This window comes from Plectropomus leopardus, chromosome 23 (assembly GCF_026936395.1).
Source record: "Plectropomus leopardus strain MGB_pleo_1.0 chromosome 23, ASM2693639v1, whole genome shotgun sequence".
NCBI classification, from domain to species: Eukaryota; Metazoa; Chordata; class Actinopteri; order Perciformes; family Serranidae; genus Plectropomus; species Plectropomus leopardus.
In genome coordinates, this window is record NC_142198.1 from 23970001 (window position 1) to 23987500 (window position 17500).

Consider the following 17500-nt stretch of genomic DNA (forward strand, 5'->3'; position numbering starts at 1 on the left):
GGTGATTACTCTGAGAAAACGTTTTCCCACAGAGGTCACAGCTGTACGGCCTCTCTCCTGTGTGAACTCGCTGATGCTTTTTAAGGTGACCAGATGTCCCGAAAATTTTCCCACACTGGTCGCACCAGTACGATTTCTCTCCTGTGTGGACACGTTGATGTTTAATAAGTCCACCTGATGTCGTGAAAGTTTTCTCACACTGGTCGCAGCTGTGCGGTTTCTCTCCTGTGTGAATCAGTTGGTGTCTTCTTAACGTGTCAAACCTTGTGAAAGTCGCCCTACATTGATCACAGCTGAAGAGTTTCTCTCCTGTGTGAGTGCGTTGGTGAATTTTAAGGTTGCTTTTATGGGCAAAAGTTTTCTCACATTGGTCACAGCTGTATGGTTTCTCTCCAGAGTGAATGCGCTGGTGGATCTTAAGGTGAGCGCTCTGAGTGAAAGTTTTCCCACACTGGGAACACCAGTACAGTTTCTCTCCTGTGTGAATGCGTAGATGTTTTTGAAGGTTACCTGATGTCGTGAAAGTTTTCTCACACTGGTCACAGCTGTACGGTTTCTCTCCTGTGTGAACACGATGATGTTTCAAAAGTCCATCCGATGTCAAGAAAGTTTTGCCACATTCATCACAGCTGTACGGTTTTTCTCCTGTGTGAATGCGTTGATGTCGTCTTAAGTTACTAAACGTTGTGAAGGTTGCCCCACATTGGTCACAGCTCTGGAGATCTTCTCCTGTGTGAACTCTCTCGTGAATCTGTAAAGACCTCCATCTTTGGAAGGATTTGTCACAGAACTGACAGCGGTGGCGGTCGAGTCCCTTTCGTCCTTTCTGCTTCTGTACAAACAAACAAGAAGAGTGAGACAGTCGGCGCTGCAGCCGCCTTTACAGAGGATTTATCGTTACATGATTATTTTTGGCTTCTTTTTTCTTTTTAAAATGTTGGTGATTTTTTTGCTTATTTTTAAAGAAGAAAAAAATGAGATTATGTTTCGTTGAACATTTTTGGTGATTTTTACAGAAAACATGCTTTCCACACACACAGGAAGGCATGTTTTCACCCACATGGTGGACTGGGAGTCCTGGTGGTGTGTGGTGATTTTGTGGGGTCCTGGTCTCCGGATGCCCCTCTTCCTGCTGGCTTTAGTGTGGTTGTGGTGAAGAGCTGAACACTGACCTGAGAGGACGAGCCTGCTGCGGCTCCTCTGGAGACGTTGTTGCTCCGCGGCTCCGGGTTCTGCTGCTCCTCCTCCATCCTGCTCCTGGTCCTGGTCCTGGTCCTGGACTTTGAGGCAAACATTAAAGACCAAACATTCTGTGAAATGAGAGGTTCTTTAAAATTTTTTAGAAAGTGGCAATTTTTCCCCATTTTTTAGTGATTTTTAAATGTTTTTCAGTTGTTGCTTGTTTTTAACATCAAAGAAAAATTATGTTTATTTCTTCAAATTTTAGTGATTTTTAAATTTTGAGCTTTTTCTTCATTTTTAAGGACTGGAGATGAGCTAACATTTTTATTTGGGCTTTCGGGGAGGGGCATACAGCTGGAAATGGCTGGATTTTGTGTTAATTTTAAAATGTTGGCCTTTTTTGGCCTTTGAATTCTTTTTGGTGATTTTAACTTCATTTCTTGTGAGTTGTTGAACTTTTCTTACCACATTGCTCATTGCTGTCTCTCGTGTTTCAGACAAAAATCCCCTGAACGTGCTCAGAATTTAAAGGGTTAAAGACTTGTGAAAGCAGCAGCAGAAAAAAATGGAGACATTTCTGTTCTCTGAGTTTTTGTTTCGTTTTGAGCCAAACTGAGTTAAACTGCGACAGAAGCATTAGCAGCTAATTAGCCTGTTAGCTCGCGCCGGGCTCATTTCAAAATAAAACTCAAAGTCGAAGATTTTAACCAGAAAAGACAAAAACATTAGTCAGCTAATGCTAACAACTAACAGTTAGCCCTGCAGCTAACAGCCAGAGCTAACTGTGGCTAATTAGCTGGTTAGCATCGGAGCTAACGCAGGCGAATTTCGCGCTTCTGTTCGCTTATGCTCGAGTTCGCTTTGAAGTTCGTTTCACAGAAACCTGATAGAAATGTTTACCTGAGTGCGCGCGGGTTCACCTGCAGCTTAGCCGCCTAAATTCTCACTGTTACGCTCTCCTGCTAACAGCTAAAGCTAACTCCACGACACAAACACTTCCGGTTACCTTTGTTTCCGGTCAGGTTTTTCAGTTTAAAGTGAAAGGAAGTCGTCACCTGGAGGTCAGGAGGGAAACAACAGGAACAGAAACGCTTTATTAAGTCATCGTGATTTTATCACGCGGACTGAAACTGAAGACATTTAAACACAACAACAACAGACATAAACAACGTGAACAAAGCCATTAGACTGCTGTGTACACAGATAAATATACATACATACATACATATATATGCTTAAATAAACACTAAGAGACAGGAAACTGTTTTTAGGTTGTTTAACAGTTCAATTCATTTTTTTGCTGTCTGTAAATTATCAAGCAAAGGTGCATTTTTTTGGGAGGAAGCATTTAAGTTCAAATATGAAATGAATGTATACATATTTTCTTTCATTTTTACGGTATAATGCACGTCTGAGAAATGACACGTCCGGTGTAATTTAGAGCTGCGTGTGAAGAGGCCGGTCAGGAGCAGGACCTTCGTGACTGTGTGACCGTCTGTGTTATAACAGCAGGGACGATCATGATGATATTTCATTGTTGTGAGATGTTGAAAGCAAAAATAAATAACATGTTTTAAAAGGAATCAAAAAAGGCACATTCATACAGTTTATTTCATTCTATTTTTTAGTGGAAGAACCATGAGTTTGAGCTTTCTTACTTTTTTGTCCGTATATTTTCCGCTCACCCTCCCGAACCCCAAAAAAGAAACTTTAATAGAAATAAAGGCAATAACAGAAATCATAATAACAGCAACAATCACAATAAAAATTATGGGTCATAGTGACAACTAAATTACTAAAACTTACTTCTCACCTTGGTCACAGGAGTATGGTTTCTCTCCTGTGTGAATGTGATGGTGGACATCCAGGTTACCCTCAGATGTGAAAGCTGCCTCAGGTCGATCACAGCTGTGCGGTTTCTCTCCTGTGTGAACGCGTCGATGGCTTCTGAGCTTGCGGCTGCTGTTGAAAGTGTTCCCGCAGTAAAAGCCTTGGTTTGGAAATATTAAGCCTTTTTTAAATTAGACCGCTTTCCTCTAAAATGTTTGCCTTTCACGTTTGTTTTAAATGTTGACTTTTTTTTTGTGAAATATTTTATCTTTTTTCTGCTCCAAACTGTTTACTCAACTTACTTTTTTCTTTATTATTAAAAGCAATTTTGTCTAAAATGTTCAACTTTACTCAACTTTTTTTTTAAACTGAAATATTGTGAGTGTTTTTCTGGTAATATTTTGACTTTTTTTGTTTTCCAAATATTTCAGGGAATATTAATGAAACTCCTCCGATGTGCCGAGTGTTATATTTCATTTTTTATTGACATGTTTGAAATAAAAAGTTCAAAACACAGAAACAAAGAGAACAGAGATCAGATTTGAGTCCTTGAACTCTGAAGCAGCTTTTTAACGAGGATCATCGAGCGCTGAACATCTGATCAAACCGAAAAAGTTAAAATCACATTTCTCTGAAAGACGCCGAGATAATTTCATAAAAGAAAATGATCAGAAACAGTTACAGAGACGGACGGAGAATAAAAACAGCGTTCATCTGTACACATGGTGAGTCATTCACAGATCTTCAGTCTGTCCTGCTGTGAGACAGAGGACGGAGGACGGAGGACAGAAGACGGACGTCCTCTCATGGTTTTCCAACCCAAAGATCAGACGGCGGCTGAACCCAGTCCTCTCCCATGATGCTTTGCAGGCGGAAATCTTTGAAGTACTGAAGGCGGTGGCTGAGAAATTTCAAAGAAATACAAAAATTGCCCAAAAAAAAATTTACATTGAAAAAAAAAATCACAAAAAACAGTCAAAACACTCTAAAAATAAAAAGCCAATAAGTTTAGCTTTTTTTTGCAAAATTAAAAAAAAAAATCATCGATCACGTGCGCGTCCTGAGTCTCATACTCACAAGTTGGGCTGCTGTCCCTCCACCAGGTCCTCTCTGGGGACGGGGTACAGCGCCTCGTACGTGCGCTTCTCTCCGGAGCCGTGGATGGCGTACGAGTTCATCTTGTTGACGTTGGGAGGGAAGTAGGACCAGGGGACGAGCGCCTCGCCCACCCACGCGTCGCCTCTGATGGTGGCGCTGAACACCATGGGCAGCTGTTGCTGGAGACACAAACACGAGACGCATTTAACCTCTGAGCTCAGAGCGCCGCCGCCGCCGCCACCAGGATCAGTAACAACAACAACAACAACAATCTCTGCCTGTGTGCGCTTACGATGAAAGCCTGGCCGACGCCCGACAGCAGCAGGACCAGGTGCTGACCGTGTCTGAAACACAAACAGTCACATGATCACATGATCACATGATCACAGCACCAAGACCCTCCTCTGTAAACATGTGGTCACGTGACGTCAGCAGAGAACTTACGGACAAAACTCGAGCTCCAGGTAGTTTTCTGTCGTGCTGTCGAGGAAGAACGACTCGACCACTGAAAACACACAGGAGAGAAATAACAACAACAACAACAACAACAACAACAACAACAACAACAACAACAACAATAAAAATCCATAAGTCATCTCGGCCATGTTGAATAATTCTTTCAGTGCTGGGAGGGGCTTATTTTTTAGTCCGACTGTATTTATTTTACCACCAATTATTAATGACCAATGATTAATTAATTATTCATTTTTTCATCTTAGAATTTTCTGATGATTCTAAAAAGTTCAGGTAAAAAAAAAAATTAATATAAAACATTTGGGCTTCTTGTCTTTTAAGATATTTTGCATTTTTTCTTCTAAAGTTTTTGGCAATTTAAAAAAAGGCTTCTTTTTCTTTTAATCTTTTAAAGTTTTGGCTTTTTTCCTCTTTTTTGGTGTTTCTTTTTTTGGAAATAGTTGGGTTTTTTATTCTTTTAAATGTGTTTATTGATTAATTCGTGTTGAGATCTGAGGCTGTTTCTAAAGCCTCAGGCGGCAGGCGTGACGACAGTGTGACGACGGCGTGACGACGGCGTGACGACGGCGTGACGACAGCGTGACGACGAGTTAATGTTTGAAATAGTGACGATTGTTCTGAGCTGCTGAGTCACTGTAAGAAAGTAACAGTTATTATTGTTATTATGGCCTCATAAACCCTCTCTGATCTTTCCACACTATAGTCTATAATCTATAATCTATAATCTATAATCTATAGTCTATAATCTGTAATCTATAGTCTATAATCTGTAATCTATAGTCTATAATCTGTAATCTATAATCTGTAATCTATAATCTATAATCTGGACTTTGTCTCGGCTCTCAGAGTGACATAAAATTACACAACGCAGACTGAATCCTAAAATCACGACGACAGTAAAAATGTTATGAGGGAAACTTTGCGGGAACAATCAAAGCAACACTCTGTCAACATAAAGTAATCTATTACAACGGCTGTATAAAGTAATCTGTTACTGCAGGTCATAAATGACCTCTGAGACGTTCAAAGTTCAGTTTGGAGTCTCGGCGAGTCGCTGCAAACTTTTATTAATAAGAATCAGTCAGTGGAAGACTTTCATCAAGACTTCTCCAGGACTTTCCAGGACCTTGAGTCCGATTTTTACGATAAATCTCCAAAACCACCATCAATCCTCTGCATCGCTTCTTTTTCATGAAAAAAAGGGGGAGGCATGTGAAATATTTTTGGGGATTATTGAAATATTATTGTGGCTTTGGGGGGTGCAGAGAGCTTTCAGTGGCTTGATTAAGTTTTTATTTTATTTCTGATCTTTGAGAAAAATATTGTCAATCTTTCTCTGTTCTTTTCTTTTCTTGGTGATTTTTCACTTTTTTCAGGTTTTTTTTCTGGTAATTTTCAAGAAAACATTTTTTTTAGATTTATTTTCTTTCTTCTTGACTCACCTTCATAGTCCCAGAGTCCAGGGAAGGGCACACCGGGGGGCCCTGCGGGGGCCGCGGGGTCGTTAAAGAAGGGCGCAGAAATCTGGACCTTGAGCCCCCCCTGACCCGGAGAGAAACTGATCCTGATGGGCTCGTGGGTCACGGGGTCGCTGTCCCACGTGTGCCAGATCAGAAACTCCATCTGCTTAAAAGGACTGAGAAGAAAAATTCAAATGAAAAGGTTTTAATGACGAAGCGACTCGCTGCAAAGACGAACGACACGCAGAACGACACGCAGAGCGACACGCTGAACGACACGCTGAACGACACGCAGAACGACACGCTGAACGACACGCTGAACGACACGCTGAACGACACGCTGAACGACACGCTGAACGACACGCTGCAACGACACGCTGCAACGACACGCAGAGCGACACGCTGCAACGACACGCAGAGCGACACGCTGCAACGACACGCTGAACGACACGCTGAACGACACGCTGCAACGACACGCTGCAACGACACGCAGAACGACACGCTGCAACGACACGCAGAGCGACACGCAGAGCGACACGCTGCAACGACACGCAGAGCGACACGCAGAACGACACGCAGAGCGACACGCTGAACGACACGCTGCAGACTTACTGAGTTGAGCAGCTGAGCAGGACGCAGAGCAGCGTCACAAGCTGAAGTCCACCACAGAGCCCCATCATGTCCAACAGTTGTCCGAGCGTCGTCCAGCTCCTGATGTCCTCGGCGCGTCCCCGCCGGCCTCTTTAAGGACTCGGTTATCTAACGGGGTTAACTAGGCTGCAGCTCTGTCAATCAGTAACCAATCAGGACAATGAAACTGAGCTTTTATCAGTGTGAACGTCTCAAGGTTTCTGATTACGACTCAACAAAAGGACTTTTGTTTTCAGGATCTCTGATGACGACGTTTGTTTCCGATCACTTTGATCTGACGAGCCGACGCCCGGTAACGGTAACCACGGCCCCCACACACACACTGTCCTGGACAACAAAGAAAGTGTGTGTTATCATGGTTATCATGGTTATTATGGTTATCATGGTTATCGTGGTTATTGTGGTTATCGTGGTTATCATGGTTATTCATGGTTATCATGTTATCGTGGTTATCGTGGTTATCATGGTTATTCATGGTTATTCATGGTTATCATGGTTATTATGGTTATCATGGTTATCGTGGTTATTATGGTTATCATGGTTATCGTGGTTATTATGGTTATCGTGGTTATCGTGGTTATCATGGTTATTCATGGTTATCATGGTTATCGTGGTTATTATGGTTATCGTGGTTATCGTGGTTATTGTGGTTATCGTGGTTATCATGGTTATTCATGGTTATCATGGTTATCGTGGTTATCGTGGTTATCATGGTTATCATGGTTATCATGGTTATCATGGTTATCGTGGTTATCATGGTTATTGTGGCTGTACTGTATCTGAAGCTCAGAGTGCCGTCGCAGCGTTTCACTTCAGTTTGGGATCAAAAACTCTTTAATGTTCTGCTGATTAAATGTGATGAATTTCTGTTCAACATGAGGAGAATCAAACAGGCTGACGTGGATAAGAAAGAGGAGCAGGAGGAGGAGGAGGAGGAGCAGGAGGAGCAGGAGGAGGAGGAGGAGGAGGAGGAGGAGGAGGAGGAGGAGCAGGAGCAGGAGGAGCAGGAGGAGGAGGAGGAGGAGGAGGAGGAGCAGGAGCAGGAGCAGGAGGAGCAGGAGGAGGAGGAGGAGGAGCAGGAGGAGCAGGAGGAGGAGCAGCAGGATTCATTAACAGGACGCATTTACAATAACAATGAAACTTTTTCTGTCAACATTTAGAAAAAAACAAACTCAAACACGAAACTTTGTTTAAATGTTTTCAGCAAATGTTCATCAAAACTGAAACTTTCAACATCAAAGTTCAACTTGTTGAAATAAAGTCAAGTGAAAATAAAAAAATACATAAAAGAATTAGACGTAGCTACCAAAGGTTTGACAAGGTTCAACGTTTCTCTAAAAGGAAAAAATCGACAAATGTTTTTTAGAGAAAACATGCCTTAAAAAATCCAGCCATTAAAGCTGCTGACCCCTCCCCTAAATAAGACAAAAACAATAAAGACAAAAATAATCACCGCATTTTAAAAAAGAAATTTAAAAAAAGTCCAAATTTTCGAAGAGAAAGTACCGTAAATGATCCACCTGGAAGCCCCTCCCATTTACCAAAACAACAACATTAGTCCCTCCCCTTCATACATAACAAACAGTCCCTTCCTGAAGGCAACAGGATTAAAGAAAGGTCAGATACCACCTGGACCCCAGAGTCACCTGGATACTGGTCCAGTCCAGCAGAGTCCTGCCTGGTCCCAGTGAGTGTCTGGTGGGCTTCAGAGTCCAGGACCAGGAGCAGGACGGAGGAGCAGCCGCAGGCTCGTCCTCTCAGGTCAGAGTGTTCAGCTCTTCAACAACCACACTAAAGCCAGCAGGAAGAGGGGCATCCGGAGACCACCTGGACCTGAAACCAGGACCCCACAAAAACATTCTTGTTGGTTTTTATTTATTCGACACAAACGTCTCACAGGTGAGATGTTCAGTAAATATTCTTATACTTTTCGTGTCCGTCTTCAACAACGACACACCGGTTCGGTCTTGTCCGTAAACCTGGTTTTGGTTTACCGCGCATTGCGTTGCCATTCTCGCGAGGCCAAAAACAAAAGCCGAGCAGTAAACAACCAGCGCGAGAGTGAAGAGTGAAACGATTCAAACCATTTTACCGTAAAACCTAAAACACGGTACCAAAGGCTCGTTCGGGATCAGATTCCTTCAGACGAGAGGAGCCGAAAGTCGCCGAGACGAGTCGGAAGTAGACGAGTGTTGCCGACGTGAGCCGAAGAAGGTCACGCGGCTCGTAAAAGCGGAAGTAGCATTAGCATTAGCATCGAGCTGACTTTAAACATCGGAAAGAGTCCAGTTATACCCTGTGTTCATCCTGTCACTTACAATCGAAATAAAACGCGATAACAGCATTATAAAAACGACTTTAGTTCAATACAGAACACTCATTAATAAACCGAATTATTAAAAATAAAGCTTCAGTCTATTAAAGTTGTTCGCGGGTAAATTTACGGAGAAATTATCTGTTAACACATAAAACGGACAAAATGTAGAAACACGCGGGTCACCGCGGTTTACCTCCTCAGTGAGTTTAACGGAAGAAAAACGACAAAATATTCCAACTTTAACACTCGAACTGCTTCCGCCTCCTCTTTCTTCTTCTGTGGTTTTTGGGCGGACTGCAACACCAACTTTGAGGTGCGCACCGCCACCTGCCGCACCGGAGCGTAAAACTACCACAGGTGCAGGTACAGATCCGAAAACAGGGTTCCCACGGTCATCATGGAATCATTTTATTTTTCATTGTTGTTTGTTACTGTTTATATTGTTCTTTTGCTCGCTTATCTTGGAAAACCCGGAGAATTCCTCTGTCACATTTTCTATGCCGGGAAAAGTTATGGAGCTGATAAAAATCACCGACACGGCTTAAAAACACACCGGCTCATTCACACAGGAAAGAAAAACGACAGCTGTGATGAATGTGGGAAAGCTTTTACCTCTTAAAATGGCTTTTTAATCCATCAACGTATTCACACAGGAGAGAAACCATATTGTGGAAAAACCTTCAAAGCATCTTCTGATCTCAGACCCTATCAGTGCGTTCACACGGAGAGAAACCATACAGCTGTGGCGATGTGGGAAAACCTTTATTAATTGTGGTATCCTAAAAACCCACTGAAGCATTCACACAGGAGAGAAACCGTACAGCTGTATTGAATGTGAAAAAACTTTTGCCAATAGTGCCGATCTTAAAATCCACCAACTCATTCATACGGGGGAAAAAAGGTACGGCTGTGGTAAGTATGGGAAAAAGTTCTCAGCACACCTAAAAAGGCATCAACGTATTCACACAGGAGAGAAACCATAATGTTGTGATCAGTGTGGGATGAGTTTTTCTTGAGGTAATGCCCCTAAAGTCCGTCAGTGCGCTCACACTGCATCGCATTGAAAGGTCTTCGAAACATAACTAGCAGTTTGTGCTCTGACAGCTGTTTTTCATTCGGTGCTTCTCTCCTCTGTGAAAACGGACCGGAGAGTTAAACATTTTTTGGCACTTTTGGGTTTTTTTCATACTAGCCGATTACTTTTTTGCATAGTATACTGTGACATTTTCTGACAAACTATAGCACTGCTTATTTTTTAAATACTATACTTGAACATTTTTGGGGGAATCCTAAACTAAGACACTTTTTGCAAACTGTCATTTACCGTTTTTATATGCTATACTGTGGCATTTTTATTCATCTGTCTTTGGCGTACCAGACTATTACACTTTGACTACGATATTGTGATTTTTTTTCTATGAAAGAATAAAAAAATGAATAAAATGAGAGAAAAAGATTTGAGTTCAGTATTTTTCGGAGCTGTTGTAATTTGTTTTTCTCAACAGTAACATCGTTTTCTGTCACACTGGACTCATCGTTCGTTATCTGACATCAGAATAATGTTTCATTCATTTAAATGTTGTTTTTACACGTTGCTCAAACTGGAATATTTGGTGTTAATTCTACAAATCAAAGACGTCTTCGTGAATCTTCAGTTTATCTGCTCGCTCTCACAGAAAAACGGCAGCTTCTTCATTCCTGACGACGGTTCGATTTTCCGTGTTTTTGTGCCGGTCCAATAATTTGGTTGTTTTATGATGAAATGGCGTTGCTGCTGATGAATTTAACAAGGTGTCTTCTGATTGGCTGACTGCATGGAGGGGGCGGAGCCAGAGGCCTGCAGGAGAAGAACAACAATGTAGGAGATCAGCGTCTTTTTTCTCCTCTGTGGGTCCGGTTTTTGTGGTTTACTCTGCTCACCTTTGCTCCTCCTCCTCCTCGTCCTCGTCCTCGTCCACTGAAGACAGTGGTCATTCCGCTGTGTGCGGGGACATGTCGGAGACTTCGTGTCCTCGACTGTCTCAGCTCTGAAAGCAGCTCTGGGCTGGACAGGGACAAACGAGCTGCACACACAAAAAACAGACACAAAAACTTCAGTTTGAATTTTCATTTCGACGCTGTCACAGGAAATAAAGCGACGTGGACGTAAGAACAAACTTTTTTTCCCTCTAAAGTATTCTCTTTTTTCTTTCTTCTTTAACAGTTACAAAAAATAAATACATTTTTAAAAAAAAATAAAAAAGAGAAATGCAATAACAATTCAAGTAAAGAATATCTGCAAAATTTTATTTTTATTTCAAAGAAGATAAAAACATAAAATCTGAAAGAAAAAAAGCAACACAAACAAAAAAACAAAGTCCTCCAAAATATGTCCCAGCATTCGTGTCTTTTTCCAGAGACACAGACTCACCTCGTCTGATGTCTCTGCGAGGAGACGAGGAGGACGGGGAGGACGAGGAGGGACTGCGGGGGGAGGACAGAGGAGAGGACGGGGAGGCTGCCGAGGACGCGCCGCTGGACTCACTGTCGTCACTGCGAGACCGAAATTTGTTCAGACGCTCTGAACACAAAAAGACACGACGAGACAGAAAACAGAGACACAATCCGCACTCGTTAACTGACGTTTCTTTAAAAAATGTGTCTGTGGTTTTTGTCTCTCTGTGGTGGTTTTTGTCTCTCTGTGGTGGTTTCAAGTCTCTCAGTGGTGGTTTTTGTCTCTCTGTGGTGGTTTTGAGTCTCTCAGTGGTGGTTTCTAGTCTCTCAGTGGTGGTTTTTGTCTCTCTGTGGTGGTTTTGAGTCTCTCAGTGGTGGTTTCTAGTGTCTCTGTGGTGGTTTCGAGTCTCTCAGTGGTGGTTTGGAGTCTCTCTGTGGTGGTTTCTAGTGTCTCTGTGATGGTTTCGAGTCTCTCAGTGGTGGTTTTTGTCTCTCTGGTGGTTTCTAGTCTCTCAGTGGTGGTTTTTGTCTCTCTGTGGTGGTTTCTAGTCTCTCAGTGGTGGTTTTTGTCTCTCTGTGGTGGTTTCTAGTGTCTCTGTGGTGGTTTGGAGTCTCTCAGTGGTGGTTTCTAGTCTCTCTGTGGTGGTTTCTAGTCTCTCAGTGGTGGTTTTTGTCTCTCTGTGGTGGTTTGGAGTCTCTCTGTGGTGGTTTCGAGTCTCACAGTGGTGGTTTTTGTCTCTCTGTGGTGGTTTCAAGTCTCTCTGTGGTGGTTTCTAGTCTCTCTGTGGTGGTTTCTAGTCTCTCAGTGGTGGTTTTTGTCTCTCGGTGGTGGTTTCTAGTCTCTCAGTGGTGGTTTTTGTCTCTCTGTGGTGGTTTCGAGTCTCTCGGTGGTGGTTTTTGTCTCTCTGTGGTGGTTTGGAGTCTCTCAGTGGTGGTTTCGAGTCTCTCGGTGGTGGTTTTTGTCTCTCTGGTGGTTTCTAGTCTCTCAGTGGTGGTTTTTGTCTCTCTGTGGTGGTTTCTAGTCTCTCAGTGGTGGTTTTTGTCTCTCTGTGGTGGTTTGGAGTCTCTCTGTGGTGGTTTCTAGTCTCTCAGTGGTGGTTTTTGTCTCTCTGTGGTGGTTTTTGTCTCTCTGTGGTGGTTTCTAGTCTCTCTGTGTCTGCTCAGTGATCCATCGATGTGAAAAGATGGATTTTACCTTTCAGAAACTCCGCCTGCAGCTCTGGACTCCTCAGAGACAGAGGAGGAGGAGGAGGAGACGATGAGGAGCAGAGGAGCCGAGTGTCTGCTGAGGTAGGAGGCAGTGATGATGATGATGATGATGATGATGATGATGATGATGATGATGACGGAGGTGATGATGACTTCATGCTGTGGGCGGAGCTGTGAAGAGATTTCTTGTGTCAGCAGCTGCAGAAATAAACATCAGTGTTTATGGAACAAACAAACTCAGATTGTTAAAAATAAAAAATAGACGAGCGTGATTTTAACGAGGCCCGCGGCTCTTTCTTCTGTTTTTGTGGTAATATTAACAGAAAAATAATTGGTGGTTTATTTTTCAGTGAAAATGTTTACAACTTCCTCAAGTGTTTCTTTTTCATTTAAAAAGTTTTTGGGAGATTTTTAAAGTAAAAAATGTCACTTTTCCTTTTAAAAAAATTGTGATTTCCTTGAAAATTTGCATTTTTTTCTTTACCAAATGTTGGCAATTTTAGATAATCAAAAAAAAAATTTGGGGGGATTTTTAATAAAAACATTTTGGTGAATGTTTTTTGTTAAAATTTTGGGCGTCTTTTAAAAAACAGAATCTGGTGATTTCGTTTAAAAAATTGTGGGCTTATTTCTTTAAAAAGTTGTTTGTTTTTTTAGTTTTGTAATGAAATGTGAGGCATGTTTTCATGTAAAATCACCAAAAATTAATGAAATTATTAACAAATTATCGTTCGAATTTTTGATCTGATGGTCCTTGAAAACATAATCTGATATCATGACCCTTCCAAAATTCTCCAGGTATATCAAGTTTCCAAAACTTTTCTGAAAATTGCTTTTTGCAAATTCAAGGATTTTTCCAGGTTTTCCATGACCGATTGATCATAACAGTAACCAGTAACAGTCAGTCAGAGTGGAGGCGGAGCCTGAGCCATGACTCCTGTCGCCTTGTTTCTCTGAGCGTCTTTAAACTCGTGTGTTTGAGCCCCTCACAGTGAACGCCACCCGCCCCGCTGTCCCCTATGTCCCCCGCTGTCCCTGTTGTCCCCCGCTGTCCCTGTTGTCCCCCGCTGTCCCCACTAACTCCCAGTTCTCCCAGTTCGTACTCACTGACTCACTGGTGTGAAGCTGCAGCTCCTCGGCTCGTCACGGCGGCTCAACGGCCACTTCCTGCAGCCGGGACAAAGTCTGCGCACGCACGCACACACACACACACACACACACACACACACACACACACACTCTGTGCACGTGTGTGTGTGTTTGCTTTGAGAGAAAACTTCATGCAAAACACACACACACACACGACTCAAAAGTCCACATTAATTATTGACGTTTTTAATGGCACTGTTGCCACGGAGACCAGGAAGGAAAGAGAAAGCTGGACTTTTAACCCCCGATTCTCCTGATCATCGTTTCTGTTCGTCAGCTGATATGATCAATATGTTTCCATCTGTGGTGATATCGACGAGTTTAAAGGGTTAAATCTCCGAGACCAACTGTTATTTACAGAAATTAATCATAAATAAACGTATATTTTACACTGTGTGTGTGTGTGTCTGTGTGTGTGTCTGTGTGTGTGTGTCTGTGTGTGTCTGTGTGTGTGTGTCTGTGTGTGTGTCTGTGTGTGTGTGTCTGTGTGTGTGTGTGTGTGTGTGTGTGTGTCTGTGTGTGTGTGTGTGTGTGTGTGTGTGTGTGTGTGTGTGTGTCTGTGTGTGTGTGTGTGTGTGTGTGTGTCTGTGTGTGTGTGTGTGTGTGTGTGTGTGTGTCTGTGTGTGTGTCTGTGTGTGTGTGTGTGTCTGTGTGTCTGTGTGTGTGTCTGTGTGTGTGTCTGTGTGTGTGTGTCTGTGTGTGTGTGTCTGTGTGTGTGTCTGTGTGTGTGTGTGTGTGTGTGTGTGTGTGTGTGTGTGTGTGTGTGTGTGTGTGTGTGTCTGTGTGTGTGTCTGTGTGTGTGTGTCTGTGTGTGTGTCTGTGTGTGTGTGTCTGTGTGTGTGTCTTGTCTCTTTGTGGTTTGTCTCTTTGTGGTTTTGTCTCTCTCACGTTAAAAGCAGAAAAGTTTTGAGTCTCGTTTTCTTAAATAAAAGCGGAAGTTTATTATTTACAAAACGAAACCTGTCTCCGTCCTCTGACTGCCGTCCCCTGAGCGGGGGACGGACAAACTCTGTCAGTATCAATCAGGTTATTTTAACCGTAAAAAGTCCAAAAGTCCAGTTTGTGTCCAGATGTGGATCAGCTTCAGGTAACACCATCCCATCATGGTCATCGTCACCATGGCAACGAGGCGGCAGTTACAGGGTCCACTTCAAACACCTGCAGACGCACCGAGAAGAACAACAAAGGGTTAAACTGTGACCTCACACCTGAGGCACGTGGGCGTGGCTTCTTTAACGCCGTTTTTTAAGTTTATTTTTAAAAAGATTTTTTTTTGCCAATTTTTTGGTCTCTCGGTGTGTGTGTGTGTGTGTGTGTGTGTGTGTGTACCTGGTCTCTCGGTGTGTGTGTGTGTGTGTGTGTACCTGGTCTCTCGGTGTGTGTGTGTGTGTGTGTACCTGGTCTCTCGGTGTGTGTGTGTGTGTGTGTGTGTGTGTGTACGTGGTCTCTGGGTGTGTGTGTGTGTGTGTGTGTGTGTGTGTGTGTGTGTGTGTGTGTGTTGCTGGTCTGTCTGTGTGTGTGTGTGTATGTGTTCTCTCTGTGTGTGTGTGTGTGTGTGTGTGTGTGTGTACCTGGTCTCTCGGTGTGTGTGTGTGTGTGTGTGTGTGTGTGTGTGTTCTTGGTCTGTGTGTGTGTGTGTGTGTGTGTGTGTGTGTTTGTGTTCTCTCTGTGTGTGTGTGTGTGTGTGTGTGTGTGTGTGTACCTGGTCTCTCGGTGTGTGTGTGTGTGTGTGTGTGTGTACCTGGTCTCTCGGTGTGTGTGTGTGTGTGTGTGTGTACCTGGTCTCTCGGTGTGTGCACAGACACCTGCTGCTGCAGTAGCGTCCCCCGCAGGTGGTGCAGGTGTAGTGGGACGGACAACCGCAGACGCAGCAGAAGTGGCGGGGGGGCAGCGAGGAGGGCGGGGCCGCCGCGGACAGGTAGTTCGGCTCCGGACGCTCGGACAGGTTCTGCCGAGGGCGGAGCAAGAGTCAGCGGACGCGCTCTGAGCCAATCAGAGAGCAGCAGGACGTGAGACTCACCTCCTCCTCCAGCAGCGTGGTGAAGTTCTTCCTGAAGCGCTGCTTAAAGTGATCGCCGCGCGTCTTCCTCTTCTTCTTCTCTGGACACACAGAGGGACAGAGGGACGTCAGACTGTCCTACGGCTGCAGTCACCACGTGTCCACCGAGGGACGGACACCACGACATTTTTATGAGGTGAGGACATTTTTGTGAGGACACTGTCTCACCTGGTTCCTCTGTCTCGCTGAAGGCCGGCAGGCGGGCAGTGGGACCCGGGGGAGGGAGGGAGGACAGAGGGTCGTCCTGGAGACACAAAATAACAACATGAAAAATGTCTGTTAAAGTGTCCTGGAGACAACAGAGACAAACTTTGTCCTCAGGATGACATGTGGTGTCTCCGTTGTCTCACCTGGAAGTTGTCTTTCTCCAGAGCCTCCAGCTGACGAGTCAGTCTCCGCTGACGAGTCGCCTCGTCCAAAACCCTGCGCTGCCCGGCCTCCACCCGAGCTGAGAGACAGAGGGACAGATGGAGACAGAGGGACAGACGGAGACAGAGGGACAGACGGAGACAGAGGGACAGACAGAGACAGAGGGACAGACGGAGACAGAGGGACAGATGGAGACAGAGGGACAGACAGAGACAGAGGGACAGACGGAGACAGAGGGACAGTATTCCAGTGTCCAGTTAACCACAAACCAAACCAAAAATAAAAGCGTCCATTTATGGACTCAGACGTTGTGAATCTGAACTCACAGACGTCTCGTCTCAAAATCGTCATTTAAAAAAAAAAACTTTTTGTTGAATTTTTTTTCTTTAAATTTTTTGGTTTATTATAATTATTAATTTTATTTATTAGCTTACAAACTTTTGCAATTTCTTCTTTAAAAAAATGTTTTTTTCCCTTTTATTGGAAATTTCAAGAAAATATAACGTTAATTTATTCTTTTTCCTTAAAAAATTGTCTGGAAGTTTTTTTTTTTTTAAACATTAAATTTTTTGGAAGAAAGATTTAAGGTTTAATTAAGGTTTGGAGGGTTTTGCTGTTTTTCTGTTTAAAAGAAGTTTGGTACCTGGCAATTTTATATGAAAACAAAGTAAAAGTATTTAATGGAATAAAAGCACCTTTGTTTCGTCGCATTGATCAAGTTTAAACATTAATCCCAAAATATCGAATGTAAAGTTATAGAAGTTAAAGGCTGTGCTGTTAATGTTTCCAATAAAAGGAAGGAGTTTAAAAAAGAAGCGGCTTTATTTTATAATTACATTACATAAAAAAAGAAATAAACATGAAATTTAATAAAACATCTTTAAAATAAAATTACTGTAACATTTGGGATTTCACTCGCTCTGACGTCACTTTATGACGTCATTTTAACGCCGAATTCACCGTATCGATATGATTATTATCGATGTGTAACGGAAACCACAGAGCGACGTTAGTCGATCGTAGAATCAGAGAATCGGTGAAAGTCGACGTTTAGTCGGTTAGCTTCGGTTAGCCGGCGCTGGCGCGAGAGAAAGCGGGAGAAAAGAAAAGAAAAGAAAAGAAAAGAAAAAATGATGTAATCGAGTATTTAAAGCTCAAACGCGTTTCTTTACACGTTTATTGATCGGACAGGTGAGCGCGTGAAGCGATTTCAAGTTTAATTCGGTTAAAATTTACCGGAACTCACCGGAACCTTTCTTCTCCACCATG

General features: G+C 43.1%; 4 protein-coding genes across 13 annotated transcripts in view; all 4 read right to left on the minus strand.

Annotated features, from left to right (window-relative positions):
• LOC121938719 (uncharacterized) overlaps nt 1-2238 on the minus strand; it is a 4898-nt gene extending 2660 nt beyond the window's left edge. For 3 of the 5 annotated variants that reach the window (XR_015775670.1, XR_015775669.1, XM_042481889.2), the window contains exons 1-3: nt 2083-2222; nt 1173-1310; nt 1-832 (exon numbers count right to left, since the gene is read on the minus strand). The exon at nt 1-832 is cut by the window's left edge. Coding sequence is in view for 3 of the 5 variants with exons in the window: in XM_042481889.2 (XP_042337823.1) it covers nt 1-832; nt 1173-1295 (955 nt within the window). In the remaining 2 variants the exon portion in view is untranslated. Of the gene's footprint in view, nt 833-1172; nt 1311-2082 lie in introns of all 5 variants that reach the window. The other 2 variants (XM_042481890.2, XM_088073478.1) reach the window with 2 other exon arrangements.
• Nucleotides 2239-3469: 1231 nt separating this feature from the next.
• c23h4orf33 (chromosome 23 C4orf33 homolog) lies at nt 3470-9360 on the minus strand. Of its 3 annotated transcripts, none has more exons than XM_088073549.1 (8): nt 9206-9360; nt 8342-8528; nt 6657-7022; nt 6027-6220; nt 4555-4615; nt 4403-4454; nt 4090-4289; nt 3470-3913 (listed from the first exon to the last, which is right to left on the minus strand). In XM_088073549.1, exons 3-8 carry the CDS (start codon nt 6722-6724, stop codon nt 3817-3819), a joined length of 672 nt encoding a protein of 223 aa, XP_087929675.1. In that variant the 5' UTR covers nt 6725-7022; nt 8342-8528; nt 9206-9360; the 3' UTR covers nt 3470-3816. The 3 variants fall into 3 exon arrangements, with proteins under 3 accessions (XP_087929675.1, XP_087929676.1, XP_087929677.1); XM_088073550.1 differs by lacking the exon at nt 9206-9360 and adding an exon at nt 8623-9178; XM_088073551.1 differs by lacking the exon at nt 6657-7022.
• Nucleotides 9361-9755: 395 nt separating this feature from the next.
• LOC148185810 (uncharacterized) lies at nt 9756-14241 on the minus strand. Of its 4 annotated transcripts, XM_088073569.1 has the most exons (6): nt 13762-14241; nt 12641-12825; nt 11497-11572; nt 11423-11460; nt 10933-11075; nt 9756-10849 (listed from the first exon to the last, which is right to left on the minus strand). In XM_088073569.1, exons 2-6 carry the CDS (start codon nt 12810-12812, stop codon nt 10796-10798), a joined length of 483 nt encoding a protein of 160 aa, XP_087929695.1. In that variant the 5' UTR covers nt 12813-12825; nt 13762-14241; the 3' UTR covers nt 9756-10795. The 4 variants fall into 4 exon arrangements, with proteins under 4 accessions (XP_087929695.1, XP_087929692.1, XP_087929693.1 ...); XM_088073566.1 differs by having other exon boundaries at nt 11423-11572; nt 13762-13918; XM_088073567.1 differs by having other exon boundaries at nt 11423-11572; nt 13770-13908.
• A 478-nt stretch (nt 14242-14719) lies between these two features.
• The window catches only part of znhit1 (zinc finger, HIT-type containing 1), a 3018-nt gene continuing 237 nt past the window's right edge, over nt 14720-17500 (minus strand). Inside the window, exons 1-6 of the mRNA XM_088073579.1 lie at nt 17478-17500; nt 16213-16310; nt 16031-16106; nt 15824-15903; nt 15582-15751; nt 14720-14961 (exon numbers count right to left, since the gene is read on the minus strand). The exon at nt 17478-17500 is cut by the window's right edge and continues 237 nt beyond it. Coding sequence (XP_087929705.1) covers nt 14940-14961; nt 15582-15751; nt 15824-15903; nt 16031-16106; nt 16213-16310; nt 17478-17499 — 468 coding nt within the window. The 5' untranslated portion in view covers nt 17500 and the 3' untranslated portion in view covers nt 14720-14939. The remainder of the gene's footprint in view (nt 14962-15581; nt 15752-15823; nt 15904-16030; nt 16107-16212; nt 16311-17477) is intronic.

Bases quoted from the DNA above. Each gene is read 5' to 3' on its own strand.
- c23h4orf33 (XM_088073549.1), bottom strand. From the start codon at position 6,724: ATGATGGGGCTCTGTGGTGGACTTCAGCTTGTGACGCTGCTCTGCGTC. The intron at 4,616-6,026 runs GTGAGTCAAGAA...GTGTGTTTTCAG, and splicing joins TGGACTCTGGGACTATGAAG to TGGTCGAGTCGTTCTTCCTC. The intron at 4,290-4,402 runs GTAAGCGCACAC...TTGTGTCTCCAG, and splicing joins GCGTCGGCCAGGCTTTCATC to CAACAGCTGCCCATGGTGTT.
- LOC148185810 (XM_088073566.1), bottom strand. From the start codon at position 12,812: ATGAAGTCATCATCACCTCCGTCATCATCATCATCATCATCATCATCA. The intron at 11,076-11,422 runs GTGAGTCTGTGT...TTGTGTGTGCAG, and splicing joins TCGCAGAGACATCAGACGAG to CTCGTTTGTCCCTGTCCAGC. The intron at 10,850-10,932 runs GTGAGCAGAGTA...CTTCTCCTGCAG, and splicing joins GAGGAGGAGGAGGAGCAAAG to GCCTCTGGCTCCGCCCCCTC.